This window comes from Oncorhynchus masou, chromosome 27 (assembly GCF_036934945.1).
Source record: "Oncorhynchus masou masou isolate Uvic2021 chromosome 27, UVic_Omas_1.1, whole genome shotgun sequence".
Classification (NCBI taxonomy): Eukaryota; Metazoa; Chordata; class Actinopteri; order Salmoniformes; family Salmonidae; genus Oncorhynchus; species Oncorhynchus masou.
This window is the reverse complement of record NC_088238.1, coordinates 24,135,768-24,147,911: the sequence shown is the minus strand read 5'-3', so window position 1 is coordinate 24,147,911 and position 12,144 is coordinate 24,135,768. Positions and strand designations below refer to the sequence as shown.

Below are 12,144 nucleotides of genomic sequence, written 5' to 3'. Positions count from 1 at the left end.
TTAGAGTAGACCTTGTGACGTGACATCACGTCACGTGTCATAGAACAAGGAAGAAACCCGTGAACATTGAGCCAGTAAGGAGGCAGAAAGTCTTTTGGAATAGCCTAAAATGCTTACATTTAGCTTGACCGTTGTTAGACAGTAAGTAAATAACACCACCTTTCTGTTTTGTATGCATAATATATTTTATCAAATGTACGTAGGCTTCTGCATACGTGACAACCCTATTGAACCACTTCAAGCGAAGCTGTCCGTTGCCGACAATATTAGCTAGCAAGCGTGTTGCCTATTCAAATCAAATGTATCATCTAACAGTATTATTCTGTGCCAAAGCGGCTGCCTAGCAAAATCCATAGGTTTCTTATTCTGCCACCATATCGAAGCAGTGTCACTCTGAGTGTCCTCTCTCCATAGACCGCATATAAAGCCTCGCTCACATGCAGCCTCCTTGAAAGACATGCAAGCGATCAAAGCTACTAACGTTAACGTTTAAGCTATTTGTACACCCCTAGAATTTCCCTGATGCTGTGTATTCTTAAAAAAATGCTATGCCTGTAAATTTCAAAATGATTATGTTCTCACTTTCACAGTGGGGAGACACAATACAACAAGGAGAAGTTGCTACAAGGTATGATGTTATTTATAAACATTCCAACCTTGACCAGTAATGACCTTCACTCGGGAATCCTAATATTTAACCAAAGGCTGTAAGAACTAGCTACACACATTTCCTTGTTTCTCATGTTTCAGCTGAATTAAAGTGATTGATACTCATCTGTTTCCATGTTCACTTGAGGGGGAATGTTAAAAGAAAGGTCACTCACACAAACACTGACTAATCCCTTATCCAACTGGTTTTCTAAGTGTGTATACCTGTTGGTCTTGTGCTGTCAGGTCAGGGGGTGGACACTTCCCTCTCAGAGCCGGGGCTCCAGCAGGCAGAGGCTGCAGGACTGTACCTCAGAGAGCTTAGGTTCTCCAACGTGTTTGTCAGTAACCTGCAGCGCGCCAGACAGGTGAGTTTTCCTGAGATGCCACTAGTGTAACATGTGTTGTTGACTTAGGTTACAGGTAGGTGACCACTCGTCCACCCAGCAGGCTCTATGTAGCAATTGAGCCTGGGAACAAGGTTAGGTGACCAACAGAAATATTAACAATGCACAGCAGATGTAGGATGTAACCTCTGTTTAGTTTAGATTCCCAGTGTGCGACTTATAATTGTGGGCACTGTCACTGCCGTTCAATTGCAGGAAATGGCAGGAGGTGTTGGGAACTGATGTCAAAGTAAAATGATTCCCTACTGCAACACCTTTTCAGTGGGAGACACTCAGATAAGACAAAGTCACTTCAATAATTCCTGGAACAAAACCTCTCCATTGTATATGTTACTGTTGAAGGAGGGGAGAGAGCAGAGGATATAATAAACCACAGATATAGACTACAGGATATGAGAAATGTCAGCGGGTAGAACTAGAAGTAATGTTAGTTTATCGTGATGGCCTAGTAACTGATTTGGTTGTGGGTGCGGAGATTAAGACAGTGCTGTCATTGTTCACACTTCCTTATCCTTTGTCAGACTGCAGAAATCATTATGAGGAACAATGTTCACTCCTCGGGCGTTGAAATGGTCTTTGACCCCTTACTCAGAGAGAGGGTAAGTCTTTCATATGCCTCCTATTTCCTATTGCATGTATGTAGTATAGAATTGTTCCAGCCCAGTCTAACTCGACAGGGACCCTAGAGTTTGACATTCAAATAAAATGCATAGAAAATCCGCATCAAAGTGGTTCATCAATCATGCAGGGTTTTGGGATAGCAGAAGGACGGCCCAAGGAGGATCTGAAGAACATGGCTAACGCAGCCGGCCAGTCATGTCGAGACTATACTCCTCCTGGAGGGGAGACCTTGGAACAGGTTAGTCTGTGATCTGAACATTTTATCAGCTTTCCCTTTGGTCCTGCTGTTGGTTAGCTGCCAACAGCTCAGAGCTGTATTCCATGGCCAACAGTGCCATGCAGGGGTTCAACTCAGAACTTCAAGGCAGAAGCTCAACACATCATTAATAGATCATTAATTTTTCTTCGAAGGAGATGAGTATTATTTTAGTCCTTGAATAATTTTAACGTGTGTCTATGTCTCCCTCCAGGTAAGGCTGCGATGCAAGAAGTTTCTGAAGTCGCTTTACCAGCGCATGGTTGACGACCACAGCTGCTCAGGACAGAGTTCTGCCGCTGTAGTGACAGAGGCTGGGGCCGGTGCAGCCGAGTCTGGCACAGATGGGCCCCTGGCTGGTTTGCCTGACGACGGGATGGAAGGTGTCCCTCTCCATGCCCTGGTGGTGAGCCACGGTGCCTACATCCGCGTGGCTGTGAGACATTTTGTGGAGGACCTGCAGTGCTCTCTGCCCCAGGGCCTGAAAATGTCCAAGGTGTTGTCAGCCTGCCCCAACACAGGCATCAGCCGCTTTGTCCTCACTGTGTCTCCCAGTGAGTCTGGCCTGGCACTCTCTGCTGTCCGCTGTGTTTTCACCAACAGGAAGGACCACCTGACCTCCCGTAACATATGTTACATCACACATTAAAGATAGACAAGGCAACACAAGGTTTAGTCACTACTCTGTTCTGTTTAAATATTATTTACTGTAGAGAACAAACCACTAAAGTAAAGAATATCTGGGACAGTGACCTGTCTACTATTTGATGATACGAGTTGGGGGGAGATTTTAGTAGGGTCATCGAAGAACCCTAATCACCCATTTATTATTTATTTATTTTATACACAGTAAATAAATTAAGCATTTTTGCACAGTTTATATCTTCGCCTGTTTTAAAACATTTTAAGTAATCTCCACGTTGTGTGACATATGTAACCATGGTGACATTGGCTCTTATGCATATGTATTGGAAGTGCCCCAAAGTGGATACATTTTGAAGATCGGTATCTTCTACCTTATCTGATGTTCTTGGAGTCACTATACCAGTCCTTAATGATGACTCATCACACACACTGTCACTCCAACAATGATGTGTAATGCTGACAGGTTTAACAACAGCAGACAAGATGCTGGCACTGCGATGGCAATAACACAAAAAAATGTACTACCTCAGTTGTTCTTTTGATTGTGTATTTAATTTGGCTAGGGGTTGGGTTGGGTTGGCTTGAGAGGTTGGATGGTGGAGCTTGAATCAGTCTGAAGTTGGGTCCATATCTCTGTTGTGATTTCATCATGTTTTGCTCTGTTGTCATTGAGGTTTGTCTGTTTTCCTGGTCTATTGAAAAATGTAATCAGAAATGTATCACAAGAAGGGAATGACTACCCGACCACAGACAATGACACTGAGAAGTAGAGGACACAATGTATTATGGGAATACAGGGTAAATTATTTGCTTTTTAGCTGTTAATGGACCCTTTTTACAGTAGAACATTGCTCAGTGCAAATTCTGCAGAACTATTGGCAAGATGTATGTATATACTGGATGAGTGGAATTCCCGGTCTTCCAATAGTTATTCATGGAATTTTCTATAGAAACTAAACACTTCCTGTGTCATAGTCCAATGAAATTAGGACTTGTTTGGAATGTTTTAGTGTGGATAATTTAGTGGTTTGTTTCCACTAAGTCGATCATGTTGAAGATTTAGTTGTATTGTTTGTGTCATATTATACCAAAGGCAGAAAAGTGTGAAGAATATCAGTGAGTATCTTTTAAAGCCTTTACAATTCAACATGGAGTTCTCTTATTGTGGTCCATGTCCATTTCAAGATAATAAATTATACACCATCAGAAGTTGTCTTTTCTGTGAGACTGGTGTGCTTTGCATGAACTCAAGCAATACTGCAAGCAACCTGTCACTGCTACATAGTTACAATTATATCAGACAGTTGTATCATAACAGTTTAAACATAGTATACTTATTTTTACAAACCAGCTAAATGTTACACATTGACAGTTTGTCTTTGTTACACATTGTCATTTTCACATGCAAGCAGTACAGTGTTCCAGTATTGTTTGGTATAGTATTGCCAATAAAAGGCTTCAATATTGGTGTTTAACATGTTCAATGGCCATGTATCTCAAGTGTTCATAAATGGTCACAAGCTTCCTCTGATCTTGCACAAATGTAATTGTCACTAAAGGTTGCATAAGAGGCAATAGAGTGTGCAAGTCTTGTAGTTTCTTTATGCAAAGCAGGATTTGAACCAGTGGATGTTTGCAGGTTGGGAAATATCAGGTTTAATCACCTGAGGGGCCACTTCCGAGTTGCGAACTTTCTCATGTTTTAAACATGATATAATTCACTTTGTTTCAGTGTTCAGGCTGAGCGTGACAGATCAAAAGAACTGGGGCAATTGAAAATTATGCGACGGCTACTGACCTGTGTCTAGATTGTTCCAGAGACAACCATGAGTAATGCTCCAAAGGCACCAGTGGCAGCATAAACATCTGTACTAAATCTGATCCTTCAATATGAATCAGTGGATTTGCTTAAATCTTATTCAACTTGAGTGTTATTACAGTTCTTCCTTTGAAGGAATATTGCAACATTTGAATAAACTGCCTCAAAAATATTGAAAAATATCTACAGTATATCAATCCAAAAATAATGTGCCTTCACTCATGACCGCCACAGATTGTTAAGGCTCCTCTCAGATGTGACAGCCAGGTCAATGTGGTTTAACCTCAAAGTGAAACAGGACAAAGGTTAGTGGTCACCGTCATGTGTTCCTTTGACTAAAACACCTCCAACATGTTACTTAGTGAGATTGAAACAAAAATAGAATGTGGAAATGTTTATTTTTAGAAGATGGTTTGGCAGGAACTAAGATATGCCAATTTTCTCCATAATGAGATGCGGAAGCGTGGGACACGCAACCTTAATGACTGGAAGCTCAAAGTGAATGAGTCAATGGTCAACCTGCTTACGCACTTAATGTGACACAGAGCTTCCTCACACATTTAGCCTGTACTTATATGATTGCATCATACATAGAATTCTAGGATGAAGTGGTTGTGAGTATACAATTCTTTATCCTGAAGTTCTAAAATATAATATAAATTCATTAATTGGAAAAAGTCATATTTTCTTCATCAACATAATAACATAACATAAAAAATTCAAAATAAATGTCACTAGCCCTCACACACATAGTCTCATCATAACTTACAGGTTTTCAAAATAACTCTTTAACAGCTAAGCATCCATATAAATAGTGTACTATAAATAACAATAAATGAATGGATTTAAATAAATAAATTCTTAAAACTTTAATGGAATTGGCTTTGTTGCTTGCTTTTGGTGGCCAGCGTTTATAACATGTGGTTTCTATTCGTTCTGGTACCATGTAGAGTGGACCATTCATTTCCGTTTAAAATTAAACGTCTCACTTGAAGAACATGCATTATAACATGCATGCCTACTGGCATATTCAACATTATAGTAGGGCTCATTTTAGAGATGGAATATGTTTAAGTTTCATATCAATGGTATTTTCTTGCAGGCTTCTTGCATTATATAGCATTTAATAAAGTGACTTCAGCTCAACTCTTTTTTTTCCCCAAAAAAGACTCACAATTATTTCGGATTTCAGCATGATTCTCATAAGAATCCTCCCCGTAAACAGAGCGCAATCAAATACAGAATACAGAATTTGCGTCCTGGAATCAAAAATAACGGAAACCAATAGTTACTCACTGTGCTATAGTGAAGAATGGTCGAAATAAAATGTTCCAATGTGGTATTTTTTGGGCTACATATTTCATATTATGACTACATATAAATGACCAATATGCCCTAATAATATCTGTTTAAAACTTTGAGGGTTGTTTGCAGAACTGCTGGAAAAGACCCAACGTGAACGCATACATAGCTTACATTGATAAACCGCATACATAGCTTACATTGAAAAACCCAAGTGTACAACTGCGAGTGTCCTGTCTTCTTAACCCATCATTCCATTCATGATACGGGGGCTGGGAGGGGGGTTTAGGGAATGCACGTTCCACGGGTCGTCGGAGGGAGACTGAGGGGTCTCCCGGGAGATGTTGCGTCCCTCGGGGAGTCCAGCCTCCTGGTCCATCTCCAAGGTGTCATCCAGTTGCGGCATTGCCCGGGAGTCCTCCTCCGTTTGACCCAGCATGTTGTACGGGTCAGAAGGGTCAACCGCCCGGTTCCTCTTCTCCCGATGCAAGAGGCGCTCCAGCGGCACGGTGTTCTTCTCCGACAGGAAGAGGGAGGTTTGCGGTAGATTCTGACCCACTGTGTACACTTGCTTTATCCCTTCCAAGTTGAGCAGAATACCAGTTCTACAAGAGTAGTACACGTTGCGGTGGTTTTCCAATAGCTTGTGGTTAAAAAGGCAGTCTTCCTTGAGGCAAACAGTCTGCAAACAGATAAATGGAAGAATTCACGCAAACAGACCACTTAGGAACGTACATCAATTCAATTCATTTTCAAAGTGTTACTTGAGTGCTAAACACAAGAACACTTCGCCCAATGTAAAAATATGATATTATATTGGCTGTGTGTTTGGATAAAAGTGGTCTGAAATCCGTGCGTAAAAGCGCATTTTTGGTAGACATATAACAGAAAACATGTATTTCAGTTCAATGGACAATGAAAATGGGAATTTACTTACAGAGCTGAAAGGGTTTCCCAGGGCATCCATGCACAGGTAGCGGTTACTTTTGACTCCAAGTATCGCCACGCGCTCTCTTGTTTCCGCCTTCAATAACATCACACCTGTTGACAAAATTAATTGTGTTAGCCTATAGAATCAGATTAAAGACAATGACTTAAAACTACATTTCAATCAAATCCAAACGCCCAAAATGTAATAAGAACTTACTGTATGAGCTTCGAAGTGTAGTTTTGCTCACGTGGCCATTTAAACTGATCTCAAGGTAGAAATTGTTCAGGTCTGAAGACGTCTGCAGGTGTACGTATCTTCTCGGATTCCCCCAGTTGGATCCCAGGAGAGGTGATGGGTTTGGAAGAGCGTCTACTTGTCGAAATCCCTGAAGAACAGCCAGTAAGAGCACAAAAACGGCGTTCTTCATCCCAGATGTCTTGGTTATTTCCATCTTTTACCTCCAAAACACAGAAAATGTATCCCAGAGATTTCGGATGTAGCTTTGAGTTCTGCAGCAAGCTGTTTGCAAACTTAAGCTGATCTGATAGTCCAAAGTTTAAGGACGGCTCTATTTAAAGGGACCCAAGTGCCACTCCTGCTCACATCCTTCAGCCTACGCAGCATTCGCAGATGTGGGTCTTTCTCTCCGCGGAAGGAAGGGGGTGCATCTCCACCTGCCTGTTTGTCTAAAGGTATTGGTCACCAAATAACGTAGTAGTCTCATTGAGCAATGACTGTACAAAAGTGACATCGTATTTTTTTTTCCAAACATCAGCACTTTCATAATCATGATCCTTGCACTAATCTTTAAATCGCATATGTCATCACAGTGTGTGCAATATAACCCTCTGTCCAGTAAGCATATTATAATAGACATGGATATTTTTTATAGATATGGAAACATATTAATAATTGCACATTGAAAAACTGCCTTTAGATAAGTCTATGGATTATCTATACAAACAATTCCCAAGCTTTCCTGTCCCTAATTTATACAACCTATTCCCAACACCTTTCCAATGTTTTGAAAACTGAATTCTATTATAGTAATCGAACATTATGGTACAATCTGTTCAAATTAAAATGATAAGACAACAATTTAGATTTAGATAAATATCAGACCATTTAAGAACACAGATCTAATGTAGTGCTGTATTTCTATCTAGTATTTTCTATTTCATTGTAAAAACATAAATCCATGCCTGAATATGACTAATTAAGCTCCAAATTAACATTACACTGTGTGCATAGTTGATGATGACTGGGGGAGCTAGACTTACCCCAGTCTATAGTCCAATAAAACACCTTGTGTAGAATCAACAGTGCCGCTTCTTGTTTAGCTTACTTCCTACACGCATTGCACAACCATTGTCCTGTTTTCCTTTTGATTCCTACACATCTGTAATGGAATCACTTCACCATGCAGTCCTAGTTTGTGCAGCAGGTGATCTTGCCGAACAGATGTCTATTGCAGGAACAGATTGCTGCTGCTCCATCCTCCTGTTCATTCAATAACATTTGCAACTTCCTTTTCTGGAAATCTGGAATCAGGTGATGTTCAACAAAAAGCTTGGGTTCTGATACGCCATCCCATCTGGTTTGCGCTTAGTGGGACTACTGTTTTTTCAGCAGGACAATGACCCAAAATACACCTCCAGGCTGTGTAAGGGCTATTTGACCAAAGAGAGTGATGGAGTGCTGCATCAGCCCTCAACCCAATTGAGATGGTTTGGGATGAGTTGGACAGTAGAGTGAAGGAAAAGCAGCCAACAAGTGCTCAGCATATGTGGGAACTCCTTTAACACTGATGGAAAAGCATTCCTCAAGAAGCTTGTGGAGAGAATGCCAAGAGGGTGCAAAGCTGTCATCAAGGCAAAGAGTGGCTACTTTGAAGAATCTCAAATATAAAATATATTTTGATTAACACTTTTTTAGTTACTACATGATTCCATATGTGTTATTTTATAGTTTTGATGTCTTCACTATTATGCTACAATGTAGAAAATAGTACAAATAAAGAAAACCCTTGAATGAGTAGGTGTGTCCACAATTTTGACTGGTACTGTATGTCCATTGGAGGCAAGTCATTGTATTTCTGGCAGTCGTCCAGGAAATCCCATCAGGTGAATCGGCTAGGAAGGGTAGGGCATTGTAAACAACAAGGCCTGAGGGTTTCATGTGAAAGTTGATGTGCTGGTCTGTCATCTGTCGACAGCATTCCTTTCTTGTAGTATCCTCATGCTCAATGTCCCATTTCACTACGGGCACATGGGAAATGCTAACAGTGTCATACTACATGAAAGCTGACTCACTGTTATAGTGAATGACGTTGTGCATATTATTGACCTTGTGCAACAGTCACCCTGTTGAAGGGTAGGGATTAGGGACTTTCCTTGGGGGAATAACTTTCAACTTTTGTGACTTGGGCCAACCAGTGTGGGACTGGTGGGCAATGTTCCCTCTAAACTGTGCACTGAAGAAATATCAGCCTGCGCAAAGAAGCAAGAGATTGAACTTCAATGCATTTTCAATACATTTTCAGAGCAGAGCAGCTGATATTTCTTATGCAAATAGACCATTGCCATTTATGGATCTGTGCTGTTCACTTTGAACTGGATTGTGTTCCCATCATGAGTGGTCTAGATATGCTTGTTTTGAGATCAAAACATGTAGCCATGTTTGCTAGTAATTTAGTTATTAGCCCAGTTAAAGCTAATTTCTAGTCATCAATGGGGACGTGGTTGCTTCCTACAAAAGCACAAAACCTATTCATTTCTAGCTATCTTTGAAAAGTGAATCAGGTAAAGCGCTTTTTTCTATCTTAAAGGGGCAGTGTTATATTTTGAGACAGGCTTGAATAAGCTAAGTAGCCAATAGGTAGAGGGTAGCATAATTTGTCTGATTCTCTATAATAATGATATGGGAATAAATATGCATTTTATTTTGTAAAGTGGTTTCTTGCATCAAACACATTTTCAATCACCTCATTGTCTGAAGGACAAATGGACAAACAGGTTAATGTCAAGCCCTGTATGTTTTTTTCCAAACGTCTCATGGAATGTAGGCCTACATTGAACACCACACATTGGCTGCTACTGTTGGCTTAATGATAGAACAGCTATTTCCATGTTAAAATGTTATGGGATGCATTTTCTCCACTGTTTTTAATGGTATGCCACTCTGGTAGGCCTACATTATGATAAAATAGCCACAGTAGTCTACTTGACCACTGTTAAAACTGTAACTTAAAGTGACTACAACCTCAGTGTTCTCAGTAAACATACGCCAGAAGTTGCACAGAATTTTCACAATTTTCAAGTTTGCGTTCAGCAGACCTGAAATTTGCTCGATGCCCAAAGTCTTTTGAGGGAACATTGCCATTAGGTGTAGTTCATATTCTGACTCAGACTGTCACAAGAATTTTCAATCCCAATGATGATAACTAAACAATTATTCAAGCTTTGACCAATCCCCGAGATTTGTAAGACCCTGGGTTTAATAATAATTTAGCAAAGACTCAGCTTATGCAAAAGGTTGGTTCTTCATTCACAAGAACGTTCTAAAGTCAAAAAATGCCAATTTATAACTTTCACCCCCCCTACCTACTTACAAACACACAAACAGTAGGTGGGATGTATCTTTCTTCACAGTCCTCATTCCTTGTTTATCACTACCAGGCTGGCAGTTCCATCCTCCCGAGATTAGAGGGACCTCGACAGGACTCCCTTTCCTGTCGTAAGTTTTTTAGAGTTCCAACCAGGTCAGGTCATGTATAGTTTAATTATCCTCTGTATTTTCTTATTCACACACACACATTTCTCTCCCTTACTTGTCTCGACCAAACCTTATTGGACTTAACTTCTCTAGGATAGGGGGCAGCATTTGGAATTTTGGATGAAAAGCATGCCCAAATTCAACTGCCTGCTACTCATCCCCAGAAGATAAGATATGCATATTATTCGTAGATTCGGATAGAAAACACTCGGAAGTGTCTAAAACTGTTTGAATCATGTCTGTGAGTATAACAGAACTTATGTAGCAGGCGAAACCCAGACGATAAACCATTCAGATTTTTTTGTTTGTTGAGGTCACCCTCTTTTCAATGGGTTTTCATTGGGAATCCAGATTTCTAAGGGACTTGCTTGCAGTTCCTACCGCTTCCACTGGATGTCACCAGTCTTTAGAAATTGGTTGAGGTTATTCCTATGTGTAATGAAGAAGTACGGCCATCTTGAACGAGGGTCACTTCATGTGTACTGTTTGATAGAGGCGCATGACCAGAAAGCATGCTTGAGTTTGTTTTCTTCCTGTATTGAACACAGATCATCCCGTCTTCAATTTTATTGATTATTTACCTGTTGCATTACAAAAGTAGTTTGAAATGTTTTGGCAAAGTTTACAGTTAACGTTTGAGATATTTTGTCGTCACGTTGCGCATGTTGGAACCAGTGTTTTTCCGGATCAAATGCGCCAAATAAATTGACATTTTGGATATATATGGATGGAATTAATCGAACAAAAGGACCATTTGTGATGTTTATTTGAGTGCCAACAGAAGAAGCTCATCAAAGGTAAGGCATGATTTATATTTTTATTTTGTGTAGCGGCTGCAGGGTTGAAATGTTTTCTCTCTTTTGTTTATGGAGGTGCTGTCCTCAGATAATAACATTGTTTGCTTTCGCCAAAAAAGACTTTTTGAAAGCTGACATGTTGGCTGGATTCACAACACATGTAGCTTTAATTTGGTATCTTACATGTGTGATTTCATGAAAGTTAGATTTTTTTAGGAATTTATTTGAATTTGGCGCTCTGGATTTTCTCTGGCTTTTGGCCAAGTGGGACGCTACCGTCCCACATATCCCAGATTAAGTTTATCACTCAAATTATTCATTAGACATGTTACATAATCTAATAATTAATAATAGTTCCGTGTGTCTAATTATTCATTATACATTTACACAATCTAATAATTATGTTTCAGGGTGGAATTCTTTAGTCATTACCTTAAACATATAAATTCCCTTATCAATCCACCCTTTGACTAAATATTACACACTGATACGTCAACCGCCATATGGAATCACATTTGTTGCGTCATCGGTCTCTCTAGAGTCCTGGTGATTAAACCTCTCACACATGGGATCAAACAGCATCCACACAACACCAACACACTCATGCAGGTGAAAGCAGCCAACAATATGGTAATTACAACATTTTTCCATTTCCCAAACATTCTATCGAACCACCCAGTCAGGGAGGTATCCACCCCAGAGTTCTCTGCTAACTCATGAGCTAATGTGGTTAAACCGGCCAGGGCCTTGGTCACTGATCCATCTGGAGCTGTGTTATTAAAAATAAACGTACAGCAATGAACCCCTATCATTCTACATCATCCAACCCTCCAACCCTTTTCTGACAATAACATATCGAGAGTCAGTATATTTTACCAGGTCATGAGGGAGGTGGCGGATAATTGGTCAGAGAACCCCTTTACTGCATCCCCGGTTTCATTCAT

The 12,144-nt window shown here is 40.2% G+C and overlaps 2 protein-coding genes across 2 annotated transcripts; one reads left to right on the top strand and one right to left on the bottom strand.

Moving 5' to 3' along the window:
- Nucleotides 1-44: 44 nt before the first annotated feature.
- tigarb (TP53 induced glycolysis regulatory phosphatase b) lies at nt 45-3,786 on the top strand. Its single transcript, XM_064939641.1, has 6 exons — nt 45-141; nt 591-628; nt 895-1,016; nt 1,577-1,654; nt 1,804-1,914; nt 2,147-3,786. The coding sequence occupies exons 1-6, from the start codon at nt 110-112 to the stop codon at nt 2,579-2,581; spliced, it is 816 nt and encodes a 271-aa protein (XP_064795713.1). The 5' UTR covers nt 45-109; the 3' UTR covers nt 2,582-3,786.
- Nucleotides 3,787-4,866: 1,080 nt separating this feature from the next.
- On the bottom strand, nt 4,867-7,836 carry LOC135515308 (fibroblast growth factor 23-like). Its single transcript, XM_064938995.1, has 3 exons — nt 6,846-7,836; nt 6,636-6,739; nt 4,867-6,380 (listed from the first exon to the last, which is right to left on the bottom strand). Exons 1-3 carry the CDS (start codon nt 7,078-7,080, stop codon nt 5,940-5,942), a joined length of 780 nt encoding a protein of 259 aa, XP_064795067.1. The 5' UTR covers nt 7,081-7,836; the 3' UTR covers nt 4,867-5,939.
- Nucleotides 7,837-12,144: the final 4,308 nt, after the last annotated feature.